We start from the raw sequence: 25,529 nt of genomic DNA, 5'->3' as shown, positions 1-25,529 counted from the left end.
TCTAAAGACAGTTTTTGTACCTGAGGATTGGAACCGAATGGTATTTTTATTTTACCAAAAACAGTTCATACCAGTACAGCTTTTAATGGGACATGGTTATTTTGCTGTGAACATGTCTTATTACTGCATAGTTTATTGCTTTTCCCTTTTGGGGAGCATGCCAACCAGTTGAACCTGGGGGTTTAGACATACCCCTATTCTCAGCTTTTCCCTGTCGGCCAGCTTGAGGAGGCTTTCTGCTCAGTGTATGGATAATTGGGTCCTTCTGGGGTGCATATCTTTTCAGGTACTATACAGGTAGTACACAATTAACTCTGGGCATGAAGTTCTGAAATTTTAAGTACCACAAACTCCAGTGACTCTCTTTCTTGGTCATTTCTACCCATTCTTCTATTCTGCCAGTTAAAATAAGCAGTGGCTGTTAGAAATATTTGAACTTTCTGTGTATTTAAATTGCTGAAAGGATGTAATCATTAAAGCCGTACTAGGAGCCTTCACTGGGAGCCACACAACAATTTGGTTTGATATATTTGTTAGGAGGTCTACACTGACAACATTCTCTGTGATCTAATTGATTGCAAAAGGAGCAGTGTTCTCTTTGAAGGGTAGCAGGTAAATATGCAAGAAATTAATAAGTGAAGGTGACATGTACCAGGAATTATAAAAAGGGGGGCCTGTGCAGGTGCACCACATCAAGCTGTTCACTTGTCAGAGCTCATGAGCTAAGCAGCACTTGGCTGCATTTGTGCTTGAAATGGGAGACCTTTGAAGAAAACCCACTCCCAGTGTAGTGTTTGGTGATTCAGCAGGTGGCCATTCTTTTGGCTTGGCATTGAATCAGTGTCCTAGCAATAATGTGAAGAAACATGATGCTATCTATGTAGCTGATGGGAAGTAAATCAAAAGGTCATGCTGCCCCTTGGCACTGTTTGCAAGAGCAAAGCAAGGTATCCTTGGCACTGTTCATCTTGAAGGTAGTTAATATAATTTCAGCTTTCTTTAATTCCCCACTTTAATTCATTTAGACACTACAGCTTCCTTCTCCTTAATATTTGGTGTCTGTGTGCTCTCTTAGAGATGCCAGAGGTAGCTGGACTTTTCTTTGGCAATCAAAATGGTACTTAAGTGGAGTAAGAAGCTTGTATGAGTGGTAGATAAATTAGGAAAAAATCTGTAGGACAAACGGAGACTTTGCTAGATCCCAGGTAGGGCTCTGGATGTTCCCATAATAACATACTAAATGGGGAAAAAACTGGGGGTGGTTAGGGCATGATGTAGTGTTTCCCTTGACTTTAGTGGGGCCTAAATCATGTTCTAATCGTATTTCCCATTACAAATAACTCCCAGAATTTGGGAAGCATTTTGGATCTGACTGGAGTTTACCCAGAGATCCGCTTTGGTATTACTTTGAATGCACACATTCCTAACAGTGAGCAAGTGCCAAAGGTAAACCAAGTTCTAATCTAGAAATCTCACTGTTAGGAAAAAGAACAGTAAAAGAGGAACAACAGCATTAGCATCCCCTCCAGACTGATTTCAGAGGATGATAAGAATATATTTTGCATAGAGTCTCTATTTTGCGTATACTCTATTTGACAAAGAGAGAAGGAATATATAGAGTGATATGGACACCTATATTTTTGTTCACAAAGTGGGATACTACATAGTTTTAAGAGGGAAAAATACCATCTTGTTACAATCATCCTTGTTCTTCCTGAATTCCATTACTTGTGCCACAAACCCTTCCTACATTTTACCTTCCTCATTTGTATTGTACATGTTGACTTGAGATCTGGTTTCTGTGCGCAGGACACTGAGGAGCACTGAACTGCCTACTGCTCTGGAGTTAACTGGAGTTACAAGGAGATTGATGGGAATCCTGTGCCTTGGTGTAGAATGTTAGCTGCATAAATTATAGCCTTACATCAGGAGGAATACCTAGTTTGAGCTGAAGCTTAGCTGTCTCTGCTTTTGTTCCTCGTTTAATAACATAAATATGTGCAACAGGAAACAGAACCCACAACTGAACCAGGTTATAGTTAAAGGGTTCATAGTGGTGTGCCTAAATGAATGAAAATCCACCTGAATGTATGGAATTTCACTGTACACAGCTCCACTGAAACTTGAACAGCTTGGCAGTTGTAACATTGCAGAATGTTTTATTACGGTGCATTCCCACAAGGTGAATTAAAATAAGGATTAAAAGGCCCTATAAATCAGATTTTATAGCTGCCTAAACCACCTGCAAACTGTTGGTACTTGTTTTCAAAATCCACCATCATTCTGCTGTCAAATTGATCTCAGTTTCATTAGCAGAGCTGGCATCGTCTCTGCTGGCATAATCTACGGGATGCATAAATTACTGGGAGTGTAATTGTAAGCAATGTCTTAATTTTGTCAACAGCATTCCAGAGTGCCAACGATACCCTTTATGTACTATTTTTAATTGTCTCGGCTGGATGTTTTTTCAGCAAATTTTACCTCAATGGGAAATAACAGAGAGAATTATATGAGCCTGCGGCACTTTGTGTATGTGGATAGATGCTGCACATGAAACCAAAAAGGAGATATCACAAAGGGAATCAAATATTGGCAAAATGCTTCCCATTCAAATGGTAACTTGGTCTAAGTAGTAAGGACAACAGAAAGGACATGTTTGTGGGACCTTGTACAGTATCACTTTGCTGGCAGGTATTGGTAAATAAAAGCTGGTAACATTGCTTTCACTGGTGGAAACATCGGGGGACTAGGCGAGAAGAAACCAGAAAAAGAAAAAAAATCCCTGTGATATCATTTCATCCTGTTGCCAAGCCCAAGTCTCAGTTATTGGAGGTATAATCACTTGAGAGACTTTTTGAATCCTGCAGGAGGCTTCTGATTCTCCATAGCGTTATCACTAGTATCCATGCAAAGCAGGGATTCAGACAGTATTTTATACCTACCTTGTTCTGCACAATAATAAACAACCATGGAAAATAGAAAGGCAGCGATGACCTCTGTATCCCCCAGCTATATAGTTTCCATTTATTTGGCCAAGGTAAAATAGCCAGGACTTTATACTTTTCCTGTCATTAAAGATTCACAGCTATTTGTGTCTGCATAAATTAATTTTTACCATATATGGAGGACAGTAATGGTGCACTATGTATAAACATGGCACAACAACAATTTTAACAATAGTTGTCACAGGGGATTTCAGTTTCAAGAGCTGATGTATTGACAACATGTCCTGTTCTCCTTCTCCTCTTCAAGCTTTTAGTATTGACTTCAGTAGGATCAGGTTCATATTCTTTATCATGTCTGGCCATGTTTAACATCTTAAAGGAGACTCTTTTCTTTTTTATATACTCCTTCTAAAGTTTTCAGGGCTTTACTGCAGGATTCTGAAGGCATTCAAAACTCTCCCTCCCCAGTATGAATCAGTCTACATGACCTTTAGTAATCCCAAATACAGTTCTGGTGATGGTAGCATATGGAGAGTCTCATCCTGTGAGATTCTGGGTGCCATCAGTTCCCAAGGGGTTGAGATTTCAGAAATGCTCCACAAATGAAATGTCTGTATCTGTGTAAATACTAGAGGTGACACGTATTTCAATTCCTGGATTTTTCAAGAGCAATAGAAGTATTAGTGACTTCAAGTAGCTTCCTCTCTGGAGCCAGTCTTCTAAAGGGAAGATGTTCCACACTTGCTACAACATGGAGAGTATAAGTGGTCAAGATTGTCCCCGTGGATTCAAAGGAAGTATTTTACCTTATCTGTATGAAGAGGATACACTTCCCTGCATTGCTGAATGTAAAGCAAATAATAGGGTTGTCCTGTGATTATCCCCTCCATCTGCTTCTAAAAATATTAAGCTTCAGCAATTCCCCTCTACAATAGCTAAGAGAAAACCTGATCTGAATGTCAAAGTCTGATATGCCCCTTTTGTTTCAATAGAAAATACTGTACAAGGTACCGCTCATCTCAACTGTGTGAGCTGTTGACTTCTTGGGCGCTAACTTCTGTATCTTTCCTGTTCACCTCTTGTGAGGAAGAGAGGAAGGGAAAGTAATGTACAAGACCTTTAACTCCCTCAGAAGCCAATAGGATTAAGAAAGTCAAGAAATCCAGTGGAGATGTTTTGCATCTTCCCAGATTAGGTCCCATGTTGGTAGACCCACCCCCTGGCTTTGGAATGATTTCATGTATATGGTTGAAGCCTCAGTGCTGTTTGGGCCTGATCCAAATCTAACTGAAGTGACTTGCATTGACTTCAGTGGTTTTGGGGATGAATCTATAAGCTCACATAAATTTTAGAAAAACATCCAGATACTTGTGCAGCCAGACTAAAGCTCTGAACTGTCATCTCCCCATTTTTCTCTCAAGCCAGGGTTCTTCAGTGATAAACACATAGTTCTAGTTATCTGGAAGGTGGGGGTTTGTCAGTCTGGATATCCTAGCTACTCTTTCAGCGGCAAGAAGTTGTTCTTGCTTGGCGTTCTTCCAAAGTTATTTCACAGAGTGAGAGCGAGAGAGCTGCGCACCCACTGCAAATGCATTTTCTTATTTCCACTACTTCCTTGTTCCCTGTCATCTTTTGAGTTGTAAATTAGAGGGACAAACATACAATATATTGTGGGAAGGCATCCAAGTCAGGCACTGAAGAATGGGTGCTAATCTTTGACAGAAGTGGCCCTTCTGCCCTAAATGGTGCTACTAGAAGTACTGAAAAAACATTCTCGATACATGACTGGTTGCTGAGTAATTCATGCACGGCGCAGTCCTGCCACCACTGAAGTCAGTGAGGAATTTTCAATGAAATTCAACTGATACAGGATCAAACTGATAGAAATGATCAGTTCTGTTCCCATCAGCTTTGAGTGATGTCTCTAGCAATAGACGTATTCTTTCACAAGTCTTTGACAAAAAAGACAAGACACATTTCAGAATGCTGGCACAACTAAATGGTATACCTAAGTGCAGAAAGCCAGCATGTTGTAGTACATATGTTGCTAACTTCATTAGCTTAGCGAAGTTGCACTAAGTTCAATTGATAAAGAGCAGGACCTTCCCACTTAATGTGAAATTTGTTGCGACTCTGCATTGATATATCATCTAGGACCAGATCTATGAGGCTTTAATCTTAGAAGGCTTTGAATTGGAGCTACCATCGGAGGTGGTTCAAGGCACCCACTTTCAAACTAAACTGGACTCAATGATCTTCCAAGGTTCCTTCCAGCCCTAACGTCTATGAAATCTATGAAGTGGAAGAATCAAAACCAGTGCCTGCAGTGGACAACTTAATACAGTTAGTCGTCTAATTCACTTGCTGCAATGGAATAGATTGTGAAACATTTCTCTGGTGTGTGCTTACTCATCTAGTCCCATTAAGTTAAATTGGACTACCCTTGTAAGTGCTCAGTGATGCGAGTAGGAGTCCAGCAATCTTAGCCCAAAATGATTTTTTTCTCAGTGATGTAGGGAAGAGCTTAATCTAACAAGTTTTAAGATTTCTGTCCTATGAAAAATGTGCTAAAGATGTGAAGGGAAAAGTGTCAGGGTAGACTGCAAAGAGTAGGAGGATGAATATGTTGGAGGATCAGCAGCTTCTTTCATAATGTCACAGGAATGAGAAAGCATCTGAGATTCTTTGTACAGTTGTTCATCTGTGTCTTACCAGTGTTACAGGATTAGTGATCTCATGCTTGTGGGATTTGCAGCATATTACAATAGTAGTCTCATGGCTGTCATGGCGCGGGACCCTAGGAGCGGCCATGATCTCTCTAACGCCCCTACCGTGCCAAGCTGCCTGTCTAGCACCCTCATTCTCGGCCGCCACGACTTTGATGGTTCTATAATATTAATGGGAGGCTGCCTTCCTTGATCCCTTGGGCCCAGTGCTCTTACCCTTCTGGTCCCTGCTCTATATGGATAGATACTGGTGCACCCAACCCTATGGGCGTCGCGTGGCTCCTTCCACCCCAATACCATGCCCCAAGCCTCTCGGTTGTTCCGGACGTTATCTCATCTATGCCCTTTCCTTAGTGGCCCCATCTGGGGCCTCTACTCGTATGTTCACCCTCACCGGGCTCCTTATTCCCGTACTTGCCCCACCGGGCTATAGTCATATGCTCACCCTCACTGGGCTCTCCAATCTTGCACTCGCCCTCCCCGGGCTCTAGTTGTACACTTGCCCTCCCTGGGGCTTCTCCATGTACTCACCCTCCCCTGGGGCTTCTCCTGCCCAGACAGTGCCCCTCTGGGGCCTGTCTCTCCGCGCTCGCATGCTCTCGCCCGCTCTGGGGCCTGTCTTCCCGCGCTTCCCATGGTCGGGGCTCAGGTGGCCGTAGCCAAGCCTGGCCCCCTGACCCTCCTCATGGGTCTTGTGCCCTGCTCAGGCTCCTCACAATTGGGCTTAGGCAGCCTCAGCCTCACCTGGCCCTCTAGACCCTTTCCTGGGGCTGGAGTCAGTGCCCCCTGAACATTGTGCCCTCACTGGGCTTCTTGCTTGCATGCCCCTTCCTAGAGCTCTGCCCACACTAGGGCTCCTGCTCACACTGGGGTCTGTCTCGCCCACGCAACTGGGGCTCAGGCGGCCTCGGCCTCACCTGTCCCCTCAACCCCCTTTCTCAGGGTCCTATGCCCTGCTGGGGTTCCTCCCGATACTGCCCCACTGGGCTGGGGTTGGGACACCCCCCAAAACGCTGTGCCACTCTCCAGTGCTGGGAACCCCTCCCTCTACTGGAGAGCTCCCATGAGGCCTCCTCCAACCCCTACAGCTTCACCTGGTCCTCCGGTGTTCCAATAGCAAACAGAAAACACAAAGCCATGAGCCAACCAGCTGCAACACAAAAGAAGCCTCCTGGCTCCACGCCACCCTGGCTAGTCTTCATCCCTGTCAGGGTTCTCTCCACCCCGTACCATCATGCAGGCGATTGGGCTGGGCTGGGCTGGGCTGGGCTGCTCTGCTCTGCTCTGCTCTGCTCTGCAGCAGAGCTCCCACTCCTCAGGCTGCCAGAGGGGAACTGCCTGGGCTGTTTATATACTCCAGGCCCTGCCCCCTCCTGGTCAGCTGACCAACTGCAGTTGCCCCAGCAACCGGTACCTGTATCCCTTCATAGGAGCAGAGCACCAGAGTGCCCCTGTGACAATGACTTGCAAATGCTTGGAGGGAAATGAGTATTAATTATGCACCTGCTTCACAGCCCATTGAAGTCATTGGGAATCTTCCATTGACTTTCCAGGGACAACCCCATAGGAACTTCCTGTTTTCACTGGCATAAAACTTTCACAATGCAATATTTATACTTAAGAAATCAACGGAGCTACTACAGAATTATTTTTTTTAATATGCCCTGATTTTTTTTAAATATGCCCATTGATTTAAGTCACAATGTTAAATTCTGTTTAAGTTGTACTTGGTGGCTTTATGCTGTGAGAGAGGAAAAAAGTTTGCAAGGTGATATTACAAGACTCCATCTGTTAGGCAAGCTGAAGGAACTAGAGGACATCTTTAAAGGATGAATGCAAGAGGTTTTGTTACTACTGTCAATGAGTTTAATTATAGAGAATAGGGACCATTAAATATGTCCACAAGGACATACTGAATGCTGAATGAATATACAAATCCATTTAAAGGCAAAATCAGAGAAGTTCCCCTTTAATTATATGAGCCATCAAGACAGATTTAGGCTTGAACAAAGACATATTTGGTGAAGTGATAGTTTATTTTTTGTATTTCACCTGCAGTGTATTCTAGGTAGTTAGGAAGGTTTAAACTCACCACTGATTAGACGAGGTACCCAAAACAAATGCCCCACTTCAGCCTTGCTGTAAGGATTGAGTAAGATCTAAGATGTCTCTGCAGACGAGCTTTACTGCAAGTGATGTATTTGTTTAGGTGGTTAGAGAAAGGTGCTGGGATTTGAGACATGGGTTCTAGTCACAACTCTGTAACCCGATGCAAATCATTTGCCGATAGCCTTAAGAATGACCTACCTTTGCAAGTTTTTTTTTTTTCAGACTTAGTCTTTGTCAGATATGTGATTCTTGGATAAATGCTGTGATACACTTTCTGGGTGCTGTTTCTAACAGACTTATTTCTTCATTTTTCCTATGGCAGGCTCTGTTTTCCTTAGGGGCTTTGGACATGATTCTCAGGTGGTTATAAATCATTGAGTCTCTGTTTACATGAGATTGTGATCATGTATTTCCCCGTAGGTAGAGAGGGGGCAATGGTCCTATTGGTTGACTATGAACAAGTCAGTATCCTTCTCATTTTCCTCACCTTTGTAATTAGGATAATAATACCGGTGTCCTTGGTAAATAATTTTGAGATCTACTAGTGATAAGCACTACGTAAGAATCAGATGTTGCTTAACTATGAAAATGTTTAGTCTATTTAGATTACATTTTTCTTGCATTCATACAGTATCAAACTACCACTTCCCTTATCAGAGAAAATTCCATATTCCAATACATTTTAGTGGAGATTAAGCTTTTTCCATGTATATGCAAACCGCAGTCATGTAACTATTTTCATTCTGTATGCCCTCTTTGTCCTGTTCCTGAGGAAACTATTCAAAAGAATGTAATAGAAAAGGATGATGTTTTTTATAGGCATTATGGATAATTCTCTTATATTTAATGGAGAGTTCTAGCCTCGTATTGAAATTCTTCATGATGGTTATAAACCTTTTGGATGTCACTCTCCCTTTTAATATACAAGCTTTTAGAGTAATATGTATAGAAAACTATAAAAATAGCTATATATCCTTATTAGTCTAATCCGTAATAACTTTAATCATTTTTTTCTCCAGGATTCCAGACTGTAAGTACAATAGATTCCTCAGTCTCTTGAAATGGTGAGTTCTGGTTCAGAAATAACAGCCTTAATTCTCAATTGACTTGCATTGTGGAGTAGCATTGTCTCCAAACTTCTGAGAAAGGGATTGATCCTCGCGTCAGTAATATGCTAAAATCCCACTGAAGTCCGTTTCATCATTTTGGGATCGTTTGTGCCAACCAGGAAGGTATGATCATGATGATGCTTGTTATGTTTTTATACTCCTACTGCTAATTGTTTCCCCAGCTACATTATTCCTTTGGGATTTGCACTGCAGACACCAAACACACCCACTGGAAGATTGGATTAAAATAAAAGCCTGCTTTTTGACCGACTTAGTCCACTCTACTGTGCACAGAACCTGGAGGAAATAGCTGCATCTCAAAATTAATGTTGTCAGGTAGATTAAGGGGTGAACTGAGTGTACTGACTTGTTGTACACCTTCTTTAAAAAAGAAAAAAAAATCACTGTGAACAGTCACATTTCTGAGCTCAAAGTACCTGTACCTTCTGTTAAACAAAACATGTAAGACTAGCAGCAAGATTTCCAGAAACACCCACGGCCTGCTCTTGAAATGTACCTTTGCAATTAGATTTTGCTCTAGTCAATGAAAGTCAATGAGTCTTAAGTTTCTAGCTAGCTCATTCAGCTAAACCAAAGACAGGGTAGCTGTATTTTTGCAGTGCTCTTTCTGGGATAATTAGCCCTGTACAGAAATGGGCTATATTTCCCAGGGTGGCCTGTCTTTCATGCATGGTACAGGGCTTATGATAACTCAGGTAACTTGGGCCTGTCTGCACAAAACTGCAGTGTCCCATGTAGACACATTCCCTGTACTGAAAGCACTTTTGAAAACAGAAAAGATAAACCTATTTAATTTAATGAGGTTTAAACCCTGTTATTAGGGCTGTGGAAAGATTTGGTCCCTGATTTGATTCAGCGGAGATTCGGCTCATTTCGGTGGCCAAATCTCCGAATCTGCGTCAAATCAGAGGAAACTTTAATCTCTCCAAATCGAATTGGAACCCTCCAAATTGATCCAGAGATTTGGACACAGAGATAGCTTTAAATGTTTTTTCTACATAACTTTAGGTAGCAGGGGCTCATGAGTCCCACAGAAGCATGGGGGTGCTCCCCAGTGCACTCAGCAGCAGACGCAGAAGTGGAACAGAAGCACTTCTGGTTCACTTCCGGGTCCTCTGGGGAGCACGCTGGAAGCCCCCCGGCTCGGTGACTGGTGCTGGGGTCCCCCTGCAGCTGATCGCCGAGCCAGGTAGGTGCGGGGGGCCCTCCTGGCACACTGGCTGACAGACCAGTACTTCCAGTCCACTTCCGGGATCGCTGCTGAGCACATGGAGGGCCCCCTGCACTCCTGTGGGACACTCCATCTGCCCCAGCATCACAGCGTTCACAAGACATGCTTGCTACCTCAGGGCATGAAGAAAAAACTTACAAAGCTGTGTCTTGGTCTGAATTGCTGATTCTCCGAACCTGCATTGAATCTTCAGATTTGGATTTAGGCTGAATTGAATCAGGGACAGTGATCTGAATCAACGAATTGAATCACTGTCCCTGATTTGGACCAAATCCGAAGCGAATAGGACCTGCTTCATATACCCCTACCCATTATGTGTACAGGAGCCCCTGAATGGGGAATTGTATTTGACAGTGAGACAAATCAATCCCTTTTTAAGTGGAAAAGTCATAGAGAAAGAACGCTGCCAGGGGATACTGGAGGCGGAAGTTTAAGACCCTGGTCTGAACCGGGCAGATTTGGGACTTAAGCCTAATTGCCCTAGGTGAATGCCCTAATTACAAGCCATTGCTATTCTGAGGTGTCTCCCATTTTCAAGATCAATTCTATTGCTACATATGTTTCTACCATAGGAAAAAAAATAGTTTTGACTAATCCACATTTTTAGAAGAAAAATAGCTTTGCCGGAAAAATCCTGACCACCTTCAGCACTTCTGAAAATTCTGTACAAGCTTGATAATACTTTCTGGAGACTCCCTCCCCCCACCCAAGAGGGCAACAGTTATTGCTATCTTATCATATTCCATAATAAACGGTAATCGGATTAAATTTTACTACTAATAAATTTCATTCCCATTGAAACTTAAGGAGACGATTTTTATTTTTGTTGCTGTTTTCATGCAGGAAATTTATACCTTTTTTCTTCTAAGAACCAAATGCCCCAAAGACATGGAGGATTGCTTATCCAATTATGGCTGCTCTCCTAACTAATAGTTTTTAGATATTCGTGTTTAATGATTTTTATGCCTCTTGAAAATGCCAGCAATATTGCTCATATATCATTGTCCTTTCCTGTAGTGGTTCTGGATTAATATAAATTCAGTTTAATTACATGTATGGTTGGAGCAATTATACTTAATTCCACCTGTTTTTCTAAGTAGGTGTTAAACCAGTGCATCTCATTAAATAGCAGTGCTATGGGACTAGATATGGATTTAGATTATATAAGTTTGGGAAATGTATGTGCTCCTCAAGGTATACAAGATACCTGAAAGAAGGCTGAGTTATGCTAAATTTCTTTTTGGTTGGTGTTTTCCATTTAGACCAATATTTCTTTGTGTCAGCTTTGCCTTTTGTCTAGGATTTGCTAAATATTATCATCCTGCAAGTTAGTCCATTTAGGTATAACTGTAGGGGAAAGGGGTTATATTTAAAGAAAAATAAACTATTTTTCAATTAATAAAGAATTAACCTGAGAGTCATTTATTGTTAATAAAGTTGGCTCTGGCAGGTAATGATTTGCATACATGGTCTGATGAATCAGTTTTGCTCTATGTTTCATAGATATCAACTGCGTGTCTTTACCACCAGGATGTTCTGTAAGGACAATGTAAGGACCTGACTCGAAATTGTTCAAGTCATGTGAACCCCTACATCAGTTTGTGATTCCAGCAAAGTTCCAGTATCCTTTCAGGTCTGCTTTGTACCCATGTAAACTAGTGCACAAGATCATAGACAGCCACAAATCAAGTGCACATGTTCAAGTGAAACTGGTTCTGTTTTTTAGCAATGTGAATGAGATGAGAATAAGGCCTTGAGTGAGGTTAGATGTGTGCAAACCCTCCACAGAGCCCAAAAATAAGTGCCCTTGTAAGCATGCCTGTGCACATACATTGAGGCCTCTCCGATGCGCTGTAGTTTCAGCGCAGATTTGAGATTCAGAGCAGATTTGCTTAATCAAGTCTTCTGGAGTGTGGTAATTACCGCACTCCAGCAGGTTCCAGTGTCACGTGTATCAATGTCCCTGTGCTGAAAACCGGTGGCAGGGGCACTTTAAAAATCTTCTGAGCTTTTAGTTAAAGTGCCTTCTGCCACCATTTTTCAGTGCGGGGATGCTGATACATGTGATGCTGTGGGTGCTTTTATTAAAGTGGCTCTCGGAGATGCTCTAATTAAAGTGCCCCCCCCCGCCCCCACACACACGCACGTACCTCCTGGAGCATACGTAGAAATGCCCTAATTTTTGTTGGCATTTTGATGTGGTTTTAATTCAAAGTATTGCAAAGAAATAATTTCAAGGTGACCCCTCAGCCAGAAAACAAAATATAAAGTTGTGATCCTCAGAAACTAACAGCATTTTTTTTTTTGAAGTAGTACAAGAATAATTCCTTGCCATTACAATCCTCTTTTGTTCTGGATGTTAAATCACTTCTTCATTTGGGAGACCTTTGTTAAGTGCTGAATCGCTTAATGCTAGTTGACATTAGTAACCAGGCTAAAAGAATTATACTTTCTAATACCTTCAAAAGTTTGATGACCAGTTTTTGGACAGAAGTGAGGTGTTGGGTTCTGAGAAGGAGGAGATTTACAGCAGTGAAGATATTCTAGCACACTCTAATGAATTCAGTCCTTCAACCAGCGTATGTTCTTCTGGCAAATAGACCCAACATTTAGGAGTTTAATTTGGACATGATCTCAGTGATGGTTTTCAAACAGTGCTTCTCTATGGCCTTGCATTGCTACATATCTCACTTTGGCTTCCTTGAATTTCCTTTGCAAGTGTCATTTGGTGTCTTGGATCAAGATTTTTTTTTAAAATGCCGTTGTAGTATTTTCAACAGACAGTCAAAGGAGAGGATAAACTAGTTTGGACTCTGATTTTGTTACAAACTTCCTGCTTGACCTCAAGCAAGTAATTTGGGGGATTTTCAGAAGTTTGTGAGCAGGGTTGTTGCTTCTTATTAAATGATTTCCCACTTGATTTGATAACTACCATTGAAATCTAGCCCTGTTGTGAAGATAGACTGTAGTTATCTCATTGCAACTCATTAAGACTTAACCTGTTTAGGTCATTTTAAAATCCTAATATCATATTGGTTCTAAAAACCTTTGGAAATTTAGCCCCTAAGTTCTGTCTCTCTCTTTGCCCTGTCTTTATAATATAGGACACCAATACTTCTGCCCCCCACCTCCCACACCTACTATTTGTCTCTCTTGTCTTTTTAGGTTAAGAGCTCTTCTAGGGGAGTGACTGTCACCTCCGATACTTCTGTATACCATGCCTTGCATAAAGGGGGCCTGATCTCAGCTGGGGCTTCTCAGGGCTGCTGTAATACAAATAATGTTATAAGAATTGGAATTCATTCCCATTACATTGTATAGGATGTAATATAAAGGAAGAGCTCATGAGATTTTTATGCTTATTTCCAGACCAAAGAAGTACAGATACCGAACTGCCTATCCTTTTGATCTTCCACTCATCATCATGAGTCTGTGCTTTACACAGACAAAGCAAAGGCATTTTTAGTTTTGCCAGCCTGAGTAATGGGGCTTGTTAGAAGAGAGCTTGCTTTTTCTTTTAATTTATTTAAACTTCACAAAGGGGGGAACTCCAAAAGCAAATGACAAAGTTTCAAAGTCCATTTTGATTGTGTAAGTTGCACGATATGATTGTATACCCCTGCAGGGGATAGGAAGAGAGGATGAGGAAAAGGCCCAGAACAGAAAGGAAGATGTGCCCCTGTTCTGAGCTAATGAGAAGGCGATGGAATATTACTCTTCAAACTGACAAGCAGGCAAGTTCTTTGATTAGAAGGAACAACCTGAACCCCTGGTTTCTACAGGTTGAGGCCTACCAAAGGTGCTGTGTAAGATCAAATCCAATTGAGAAGCAAAGGGGCTGCTCTGGAAGTAGGCAAAGGAAGAAAAAGACAAACCGTTGCTGATGCTATTGAGGCAGCATTGGCTGGTATGGCACTTAACTAGGACACAAGAGACTATGTTATTCCTAAATCTGTTGCTGACCTGCCAAATGACCTTGGAAAGTCATTTTACCTCTGCTTAGATGACACGCTTCATTTTTCTGTTCAAGTATTATATTGGGACTTGGAAGATATGGGGTTCATTTTCAGATATGTCATAGATTGCCCATGTGACCTTAAGGATGCTTCTGTTCCCTGCAAAATGTGGGTTATCTTTGTTTAGATTGCAAAGAGGGGCAGAGACTGCATCTTCCTGTGTATCTGCATGTCTAGTCCTAATCCTGGCTAGGGCCTCTTTGTGCTCCTGAAATGTAAAACAGTAACTTATAATGAAAAAGAAAGGTAATTAATGCAAGGTAATCACACGAGGTATAAGCTTGAGGCTCAGCTATTATTAAAGCCACTTGGGATGGAAACAGATTGTCACTTGCTTGCTTTGGGGGTTACATCCCCAGCTGGTGTAAACTTCCACCAACTATTTTTACAAGGAAGAATCTGGGATTATTTATTGTCCAAATCCCAAACTCTTCCATGTTCTCCTTCTCTTCTTAATGCAAGAAGTTGACATACGATGAAAGGAGGTGTAGGTGGGCTTTATTGTTGGTCTGTTTTATTTTAGCTGTTAGGAGTAGGATACTTGGGGAACAGGAGGTTCTATTGCTAATTCTCTCATTGTCTCATTTTCTGGTCTTGAAAAAGCCACTTGAAAGCTACTTACTCTCTGCGCTTCATAAAATAGAAAGAGTACATGAGGCAAGTATTTTTAGACTTGTTTCAACAGAATCATTGCCCAGTAGAGCTATCTGGTTGTGTTGCGAGCCTGGATGGGGGTTTTGTTGGTGAAGGCAATCATCAATTCAAATATAAATATTCTTTTTTTTCTCTGGTCCCCTTTGCTTCCATGTTTTGCATCTGAGAAAACCAAAACTCTTCACTTCATTTCTCTCCCGAAGTACATGATGAGTTCAAGAAGCTAGCTTGTTAACAAGTAGTGCTGCAAAGTTACTTAAGCCTTTCATTGTTACTGATTCTGCATGCATTGTACTGTGCTTATAATAATAATGACCATGTGCATGCATGCATAGAAAAAATGGGGAATTAAATCACAATCTGGTCACTGCAGGTGTTATGAGAAGTCTGTCTCCTGTGCACAGCACTGCACTTCCAAACAGCTGATTTGGGTTTCTTCCTTAATCTCATTCCCATGAAGCAGAAGATTGTTCATTTCCAGAGGGAGGATTCTAGAGTTGGTGGACCACAGACCTGATCAACTATAGCACAGTCCCATGTTGCATATACATTGCAAGACAGAGACTTCAACCATGACCTGACCCCCTCTGTACTCAGCCCTATGCATAGGTATTATGGCAGAGAGTTTCCACTTGGGAAACCTTATAATCCAAATAGTGGAAGGGGGGGAATTGTAGATGTCTTCATTTTATGGAAGGACACTGAGTTGTAGCAACTAAATGACAGACTTTCCTAGGTACTTGGGTAGCTAAAGCTATAGATAGGTACCCAGTGAGATTTTCAAAGGTGTCTAAGTGGATTAGAAGCCCAACTCCTGTTAAAATCAATGGGAGTTAGGTGTCTTTGGAAATCCACCCCAGACATATTCACATCTTTAAGTACCTGAATCTGACCCCAAGTAAATTGCTCAGGCTCGTATTGGAAATCTGTAGTGGTGCTAGAAATTTAATCTGTATGTACTCTATCCTGGTCAAGTACCTTACCCAGAATGCCACCTTTCCTCTTAATTCATTAGCACAAGAGCACAGTGGGTTTTTTTTCCCTCTTCCCCTGACAGAATGGTGCCTCAACAGCTCATATCCTTCATAGCAATGAAACACTTGGTGCTAAGTCTTTAAGAATGCTAAGAGCACTACAAAAGTACTTAGGCACCAGCATCTGAGGTGACGGATAAGCTGTTGGTACACAGTTGTGATGTCATAAAAGACTTTCAAGGCTGAGCCTTATGACAAATGCTTGTTGACAGATACTTCCCCTCCTTTTGCATCCACAGGTAGCTTATTGCCAGATGAACAGTGCAGACCTGTGTGGGTGAAATCAGGTGATTCTTGAAGATATGAGAGTTGACAGTGGGGGAGGGCAGGGGGATTTGAAGGTGAACGTGCAAATGAGGGACCAAACTTGCCTATAGATATGTGAATAGGACTTAGCTCCCCGTCAATACAGTGTGCGTGCGTGTGGCTGCTTTATTTCTTAGTAAGAAGTGAGATTCAGTCGTATATCAATTAGCCTTAAGCCAGATTAGTATTTGTGGTTTAATTTACTAGATAATATTGGAAGCTGGAAAGATGCAGAGAATTTGGAACCTATTTAAAGTATTCTTAATGTCCCTTTTTAAATACACAGAGAGATAACAGAATTGCTCCCAAAAAAACTTTTAATGACAAAAGGAAATAAATATTTAAGACCAGATTTTCTAGTTGCTGTGACTTGGCACAGCTCCATCCTAGTCAGAGGGGCTGTGCTGAGTTCGTTTTGCTGAGGATGCTGTGTTTGTATTAGAAGAACAGTTTGGAGTAGTGGCGCACACAGGCACAATGCCCCCTAGGATGCTGATAAAATCTCATGCTGTTAATAGAAGCCCATGTGCCAATCTCAGTGGCTGTATGCTTACACCTAGGCGGGGATGGGGTCTGTTCCTGCAGTGCACCGAGTACCTCTTTGCAAGGTCCTGAGCTTGCACATCTCCCACTGGCTTTTGTTAAAGTAAAGGGCACTCAGCTCCTTCCAGGATTTGGTCCCCAAAATAGATTTTCAGCAGTGCTGCCTGTTTAGCCTTTCGGGCAAAGTGCATCTTTAAAAAATGTAAATATTTCGAGTGTTAATTTATACCCTTGGCATTTGGGCAGACTTTTAAAAATGATTGACATGCCAGCTGATTAGCTGCTTGTAATCTCATAATTAGCAGAAATGTCATTTTGCCTGGCAACGCCTTGTTGCAGCTTTTCCCCCTGAACTCTTCAGCAGTTCACCCATCATCTGTTTGTCTTACATGTCTTACTACATATATAATCACTGGAGTGAAGAGCACTTGCCTGGAAATGGCAACAGCAACAGTAGTGTCTATTCTGGGGCAGTGATTCTCTGTGTTTAGTCTTCTAACTTGCCCACAGTAGGATGCCACCTCATACCCTCTCTCCTATCTAATTGAAGTTTAGGCAGGACACGATTGCCACCACTTAGTATTTTGTGAAAGGAATGCAGATGCACTCTAATTTTATTATAGTTAAACTAAGCATGAATTTGGCCAAGAATGGCTATTTTACTCCAGCTCTGCAGGCAAGACTCCTGAATCAGATTAATTGGATATTTGTTTTCAAATAGAGCGTGTTTTTAACTTGGCTGTATTCCTTCTATTTCTTCCCCAGCAATTCCTAAGATGTTCTTTTTGCATCGTAGGAGTTGCTGGGGAACAAACAGAGCATGGGGGCAGAGATTCCTTCACTGACAGCCTGTATCCTTCCCAGGCTTAAGCAAAACAGGAAATGGACTCCTTCCTGTGGCTATATTTCATCACATCCCATGGAAAAGGTAGCAGCCATTAGCCAGTGGTATGACATGCTTCCTACCTCCAAGGGATTCTGTTTTTAGGGCAGAAAGGATTGTTACAATCATTTTAGTCCAACTTAAGATGAACAGAGGCCAAATAACTTTGCCCACTGATTTCTGCCCTAATCGCCTAACACTTGAACTATCATCTCTCTTTCAGGAAGATGTCCAGTTTTGTTCAAAACAAAGAAAGATTCTAGTAATGGAGAATTTGCAACACCCCTGGGTAAGCTATTTGACTTGTCTTCTCTGGATCTTGATCTACCGGTTAAAGTTTCAATTCAGTGGAGTACTTAAGCACATGCTGTCCACAAGAGTCTTTATGCATGACCTTTTGCATGTGTTCAACTTGCACTCAGTGGGATTTAAAGCAACATAGGATTGAAAAGGCTTCAAGGGTTATCTACTCTAGTGTCCTGGACATCCTAAGGGCCAGATTCTGAAGGTATTTAGGCATTTAACTGTCATTGAGATCAATAGGATTTAGAAACCTACATATATTTGCTGGCCTTAAGGGCTTTGATTCTTAGTCCTGAATTATTTGCTCAAGGTTATGCTGCAAGACAGTGGGAAAAGAGTAGGGTTGTACAAAGCTTCAGTCCACAATTTGATTTGGCAGAGATTTGGCCCAATTCGGTGGCCAAATCTCCAAATCGAATCAGAGGATGCTTTAATCTCTCTGAATCAAATCAGAACCCTCTGAATCAGTTCAGAAAGATTTGGAGATTCAGACATAGAGACAGCTTTAAATGTTTTTTCTACATACCTCTAGGTACCAAGGGCTTGTAAATGCTGCAATACTGGGGCTCATGGAGTGTCCCACCAAAGCGCAGGGGGCTCCCCAGAGTGCTCAGCAGCAGACACAGAAGTGGACCAGAAGCACTTCCGGTCCACTTCTGGATCCACCGGGGAGCACACAGAGACCCCCTCCCGCCCACGCCCCTCCCAGCTCAGCAACTGGCCTCCTGGGTCTTGTGGGGGGACACCTGGGGGGACCTTGTGGGGGGACACCCTCTGGCCAATCACTGAACCAGGGGGGCGGGGGGGGGTGGAAGCAGTGGACTGGAAGTACTTCCAATCCACTTCCAGGTTCACCACTGAGCATGCGGGGGGCGCGCCCGCACTCCTGTGGGATGCTCCATCCTTCCCCAGCATCTCAGTGTTCATGAGCCACACCTGGTACCTCAAGGTATGTAGAAAAAACATTTAAAGCTGTGTCTATGGCTGAATCACTGATTCTCTGAATCAACATCGAGTCTTCAGATTCAGATTTGGCCGAATTGAATCGGGGACAGTGATTCAAATGAATGAATGGAATAACTGTTCCCAATTCAGACCAAATCCAAATCCGAATCAATTATAGCTCATTTTGCACACCCCTAGAAAACATCTCCTGGCTGCCTGAAATCCCACCTTTTTGGTGAATAATCGCTATGGCATACTGTCTCCCAAATGCGCATGCACATTATCATACCAAAAAGATAACCATACACTACCCATAATTAACACAAAGTGACAGGCAGCAATATGTTGAAATCTATTCTGATGTCATACTTCTGTGTCAGTGATATTCCACTTGGCTGATGCTGTAATTGCTGAAACTGGGAATCTATTGTATAGACCAGTGGTCTCCAAAGTGGGGTGCGTGCACCCCAGGGGGTGCGCAAGATGAACCATTGGGGTGCAGGAAGAAAATATTAGAACTTCTATTTATATTTATATCAATATACATATATTGGGGGTGCGTGCTCAAAATTTTTTTACTGATAGGGGTGTGCAAATATAAATATACATATATTGGGGAGGTGGGCTCAAAAATTTTTTACTGATGGGGTGCACGATCAAAAAAGTTTGGGACCACTGGTATAGACTCCAAACTCTGAGCAACCCATGGCACAGGGTGCTGTGCAAGAAATGAAGCATTAGTCAACTGTTGTTAACATGTCTGTAGGAGAATCCATCAAAACCCCTGGCTGTCCATTTATCACTGCAAGTCTAACTGGAGAAGCCAAATTATATAGGAGACGTCCTTTTGTCATCACTGTTACAGGAAGAGAGAAAGAGCAAGATGGTATTTTTACCCCTCTGTGGGATGCGAAAGTGCCTCTTCCTTCCAATTTCTCTATAAACGGATTTCATGTTACTCAAGTACAATGCACTTGAATGATTGGAAATGTCGAAGTGATTAGAGTAAGCTGGCGTTTCTAAAGTGCCAGAGCCTCTCTGGCTACATGATCTGGCAAGAAGTTTCAAATTATCCTAAGCTGCTAAAACACAGACTTTTTATCCCGTGAATGTAACATGTTAATTTCTCTTTATGCCATAGATTATTATAGAAAAGAAAGGCTCTTCTGAGTGGTTTCTGATTATGTTATGGATTAAAGGCAGTGTGTAAGAGAGATGAGTGCACACCAAATATCTTGGGTGTGAAATAGCTGTAGTCTTGTTGCATCCTGGACTCACTTGACATGCTGTAATCATAGCAGTCATAAAGTTTTCAGAGGCATTGCTGGTGACCTGTATAAGCATCATAGAATCACAGAATCACTGAGTGGGAAGGGACCTAGACAGATCATCTAGTCCAACCCCCTGCTGTGGGCAGGAAGGAGCACTGGGGGTGGGAGGGGTCATAAGACCCCAGCCAGGTGCCTATCCAGTCTCCTCTTGAAGATCTCCAGGTAAGGTGAGAGCACCACCTCTCTGGGGAGCCTATTCCAGGCTCTGGCCACCCTTACCGTGAAACAGTTCTTCCTAATATCTAACCTAAACCTATCCTCCCTCAGCTTGTGGCCATTGCTCCTGGTGACTCCGGTGGGGCCCTGGTGAACAGGCTTTCTTCGAGTCCCTGCTGCTGGCCCCTGATAAGGTTGTAGGCAGCCACAAAATCCCCCCTCGGTCTCCTCTTGTGGAGGTGGAAGAGATTCAGGTCCCTCAGCCTCTCCTCATAGGGCTGGCCATGGAGGCCCTCAACCATACGAGTGGCCTCCTCTGGACCCTCTCCAGGTTCTCCATGTCCCTCCTGAAGTGCAGCGCCCAGAACTGGACACTGGACTCCAGCTGCGGCCTGACCAACGCCGCATAGGGGGGGAGCAAGACCTCTCTGGGCCTGTTAGTGATGCCCCTGTTGATGCAGGACAGGGTGCGGTTGGCTCTGCCTACTGCTTTGTCGCACTGGCATCTCATATTCATCCTGGAGTCAATCCTGACTCCAAGATCCCTCTCTGCCTCTGCGCTGCCGAGAGGGGCAGCCCCCAACCTATAACCATAATGCTGGTTCCCTCTCCCCAGGTGCAGTACTCTGCACATGTCCTTGTTGAACTGCATCCTGTTCAGATCCGCCCACTTCTCCAACCTATCCAGGTCTGCCTGGATGCGGTCCCTGCCTGCCGGTGCATTCACTTTACCCCACAGCTTGGTGTCATCAGCGAACTTGAACAGGGTGCTCTCCACACCCTCGTCCCGGTCACTAATGAAGACGTTGAACAGCACCGGCTCAAGGAATGAGCTCTGGGGACTCCGCTGCCCACACCCTCCCAGGTCGATATCGACCCGTCCACCACCACCCTCTGGGTGTGCCTCTGGAGCCAGTTTGCCACCCATGTGACTGTGCATTCATCAATGCCGCAGTCCCTCAGCTTGTCCACCAGAATTGGGTGAGACACCATTTTGAAGCCTCTGGAAGTCCAAGAAGATGACAGCGACTTCCTCCTTCACATCTAAACTCTTTGTTACCTGGTCATAGAAAGAGACCAGGTTAGTCAGGCAGGATCATCCTTGCACAAACCCATGCTGGTTACCCCTCAACATCACTTCCCCTGCAGGGGTCTCACAAATATGGCCCTTGATAATTTTTTCAAAGACCTTCCCCAGGATAGAAGTGAGGCTGACTGGCCTGTAGTTGCCAAGCTCTTCCTTCTTCCCCTTCTTGAAAATAGGGACCACATTGGCCCTTTTCCAGTCCTCAGGGACTTGGCCCGAGCACCAGGAGTCCTCAAACAGCCATGCCAATGGCTCCCCAATGACACCAGCCAATTCCCTCAGCACCCACGGATGAAGGTCATCCAGGCCCACTGACTTGGACACATCTAAGCCCTCCAGGTAATCTTTAACTAGGTCTGAACTAACAGTCAGGGGACTCCATCCTTCCCAGGCCTCTCTACGCTATCACCCAAGAGCACTCCATTGTCAGCAGACAGGAACACGGAGGCAAAGAACTTGTTGAAGAGTTCTGTCTTCTCTCGTGCATCCATCACCACTGCCCTGCCCTGCCTCGTAGGGGTCCAATATTACCCCAAGACTTCTTCTTGCTATATATATACTTGAAAAAGGACTTTTTGTTATCCTTAATCCCAGAAGCTCATGTAGCTCCAGTGCTGCTTTAGGCTTCCTCACCAAATCCCTACAAGCTCAGGTCAGGGAGGTGTACTCCTCCTTTGTCCCTGACCCCTGCTTCTACTGCCAGTACACTTTTTTCTTTGCCTTCAGGCCAGCCTGGATATCCACGCCCAGCCATGAGGACCCTTTTCCTGCCTTCCTGTGCAGAGGAATTGCGTCCTGCTGCGCCCCAAGCATAGCCTCCTTGAGGAAGGACCACCTTTCCTGGACTCCCATACTAGCTACCCCCTGGGCTCTGAGTGCCTCCCTGACTACTGCCCTGAAGTTGCCCTGACTACTACATCAAAGTTGGCTTTCCTAAAGTCAAGCATTTGCGCCGTGCTAGTTACCCTCCCCACCTTCCTCTGAATGGCAGACTGGATCATTTCATGATCACTGTCCCCTAGCCTCCCTTTTACTAGCACCTCCCCCACCAGGTCGTCCCCAGAGGCTAACACCAGATCCAGTATGGCGTTTTCCCTAGCGGGGATGAGTACCTCCTGCATGATGTGTAGGTCCTGTACGCACATCAGGAACCTTTGTGAGTGGTTCGACCTGGCTGACTGCTCCTCCCGGTTGATGTCAGGGTAATTCATATCCCCCATGACCACAACATCCTTTGCATGGACGGCCTCCCCCAACTGCCTGGATTATTCCAGATCCAGCTGTTCCTCCTGATGTGGTGGCCTGCAGTAAACGCCTACCGCCAGATCCCTCTCCCCCCGCCCTCCTTGAAGTTTGACCCACAGGGTCTCAGTTAAGTGTTCCTCTGGTCCCATTTGGAAGGTAGAACTGGTATACTGTTCCCTAACATAGACTGCAACCCCCCACCTTTTTCCCCCTTCCTACCTCTTCTAAACAACCTATAGTTTCATAGTAGCTAGAGTCGGAAGGGACCTAGGTAGATCATCTAGTCCGACCCCCTGCCTTGGCAGGAAAGAGCACCGGGGTCAGATGACCCCGGCAAGGTGCTCATCTAACTTCCTTTTAAAAATCCCCAGGCTAGGAGCCTGCACCACTTCCCCTGGAAGCCGGTTCCAGGCCCTAGCCGCCCTGACTGTGAAGTAGTGCCTCCTAATATCTAATCTAAACCTACCCTCTGCCAGCTTGTGACCGTTATTCCTGGTCACTCCTGGCAGCACACGGGGGAACAGGGACTCCCCCAATACCTGCTGATCCCCCCTGACCAGTTTGTAGCAGGCCACAAGGTCCCCCCTTAACCTTCTCTTGTGGAGGCTAAACAGGTTCAGGTCCCGTAGCCTCTCCTCATAAGGCCTGCCCTGCTGACCCCTGATCATACGAGTGGCCCTCCTCTGGACTCTTTCCATATCGTCCACGTCCCTCTTGAAGTGTGGCGCCCAGAACTGGACGCAGTACTCCAGCTGCGGCCTGACCAGTGCCGCATAGAGGGGGAGGATCACCTCCCTGGACCTGCTCGAGATGCATCTGTGGATACGTGACAGGGTACGGTTGGCCTTCTTGACGACCTCCCCACACTGCTGGCCCATGTTCATTGTGGAGTCAATGACGACTCCAAGATCCTTTTCTGTCTCCGTGCTGGCAAGAGGGGAGTTCCCCAACCTGTAAGTGTGGTGCCGGTTCTTCCTCCCCATTTGCAACACCTTGCACTTATCAGTGTTAAACCCCATCCTATTCTCATCCACCCACCGTTGCAACCTGTCAAGGTCAGCTTGTAGCATATTGCACCCTTCTAGTGCACCCACATCCCCCCACATCTTAGTGTCATCAGCAAACTTGAACAGGGTGCTTTCTACCCCCTCATCCAAGTCACTGATGAAGATGTTGAACAGTGCGGGCCCGAGGACCGAGCCCTGCGGAACCCCACTGCCCACGTCTTTCCAGGTCGAGAAGAACCCATCCACTACCACCCTCTGGGTGCGGCCCTCCAACCAGTTAGCGACCCATTTGACCGTGTGGGCATCGACACCACAGTCTCCCAGCTTTTTGATGAGGACAGGGTGAGAGACAGTGTCAAAAGCCTTCCGGAAGTCCAGAAAGACTACATCCACAGCAACCCCTGCGTCTAATGATTTGGTGACCTGATCGTAAAAGGCCACCAGGTTGGTCTGACAAGACCTGCCACTGATGAACCCACGTTGGTTGCCCCTGAGCATGCATTCCCCCGCAAGGCCCTCCTGGATGTGTGCCAGGATAATTTTTTCAAAGAGCTTACCCGGGATTGAGGTAAGACTAACTGGCCTGTAATTTCCCGGGTCCTCTTTTTTTCCCTTTTTGAAGATAGGGACCACACTGGCCCTCTTCCAGTCCTCCGGCACCTCGCCAGAGCACCACGAGTGCTCATAGAGCCGCGCCAGGGGTCCCGCAATGACCTCGGCCAGTTCCTGTAGAACCCTAGGGTGAAGATCGTCCGGACCAGCGGACTTGAACACGTCCAGCCTCTCCAGAAGTACCCTAACTAACTCCTTGCTAACCCCTGGCCCAGGCGTGTCTCTCCCGGGGCCCGAGGGGGGCCCAGCAGGGAGGTGGCTGAACTGGTCCCTACTTAGGAAGACAGAGGCAAAGAAATCGTTAAATATGTTAGCTTTGTCATCTGGCATGACGACTAAGTTGCCCATCGTGTCCTGCAGGGGCCCCACATTACCCGGGACCCTCTTTTTACCCCCTATGTATTTGAAGAAGGACTTCTTATTGTCCTTAATCCGGGAAGCTAGTCCTATCTCCATCTCTGCCTTGGCCTTCCTGACTGCCCCCCTACATCCTCGGGCGACTGTAACATAGTCCTTCTTGGTGATGACCCCATCCCTCCATTGGGTGTATGCCTCCCTTTTAGCAAGGAGACAATCCCAGATGCTCCTAGTGAGCCATGGGGGTTTATGTGCCCTCCTGCTCCCTTTGACCCTTGTTGGGATTACCTCCCTTTGGGCATGGAGGATCGTCTCCTTAAGGAGCAACCACTCACCTTGGACATCTGGCTCCCTTCCCCTCTGGGTCCTCAGCGCTTCCCCAATGATCCTCCTTAGCTTGTTGAAGTCAGCCCTCCTAAAGTCTAGGGCTGTTGCCTTGCTGCAGCCCTTTGCCACCTTACGCTGGATGGTGAATTCCAGCAAGCGATGATCACTGTCTCCCAGGTGGCCCATCACCCGCAGCCCCCTCACCAGGTCGTCACCCGTGGCCAGCACCAGGTCCAACAAGGCATCTCCCCTGGTGGGGCTGTGCACCTCCTGGGTTAGATGGAGGTCCTGCACTCTGGCTAAGAACCGACGTGAGCGGTCAGACTTGGCTGACTGCTCTTCCCAGCAGATGTCTGGGAAGTTCAGGTCCCCCATGATGACCACATCCTTAGCCCTCACTGCCTCTGTGAGCTGACCTAAGAATTCCTGGTCGAGCTCTTCTCCCTGGTTGGGAGGTCTATAGTAGACTCCCACCGTTAAGTCTCTATCCCCTGGACTGCCTTTTACTCTAACCCAGAGCACCTCAGAGTGCCCCCCCTCTATCCCCTTGCTAATTGATGAGGAAGTATATTCCTCCTTGAT

At 44.8% G+C, this 25,529-nt stretch overlaps 1 protein-coding gene across 2 annotated transcripts in view; it reads right to left on the bottom strand.

Moving 5' to 3' along the window:
* Positions 1 to 2,661: 2,661 nt before the first annotated feature.
* The window catches only part of LOC149862376 (uncharacterized), a 33,035-nt gene continuing 10,167 nt past the window's right edge, over positions 2,662 to 25,529 (bottom strand). Inside the window, exon 2 of one of the 2 annotated variants that reach the window (XR_016443024.1) lies at positions 2,662 to 3,689. Coding sequence is in view for 1 of the 2 variants with exons in the window: in XM_090052241.1 (XP_089908367.1) it covers positions 21,256 to 21,372 (117 nt within the window). In the remaining variant the exon portion in view is untranslated. Of the gene's footprint in view, positions 3,690 to 17,859; positions 21,373 to 25,529 lie in introns of those variants that run through there. The other variant, XM_090052241.1, reaches the window with a different exon arrangement.

This window comes from Crocodylus siamensis, chromosome 6 (genome assembly GCF_052110815.1).
Source record: "Crocodylus siamensis isolate JL-2025a chromosome 6, ASM5211081v1, whole genome shotgun sequence".
Lineage (NCBI taxonomy): Eukaryota > Metazoa > Chordata > Crocodylia > Crocodylidae > Crocodylus > Crocodylus siamensis.
The sequence above is the reverse complement of the archived record's forward strand: the minus strand, read 5'-3'. Positions and strand labels throughout refer to the sequence as shown.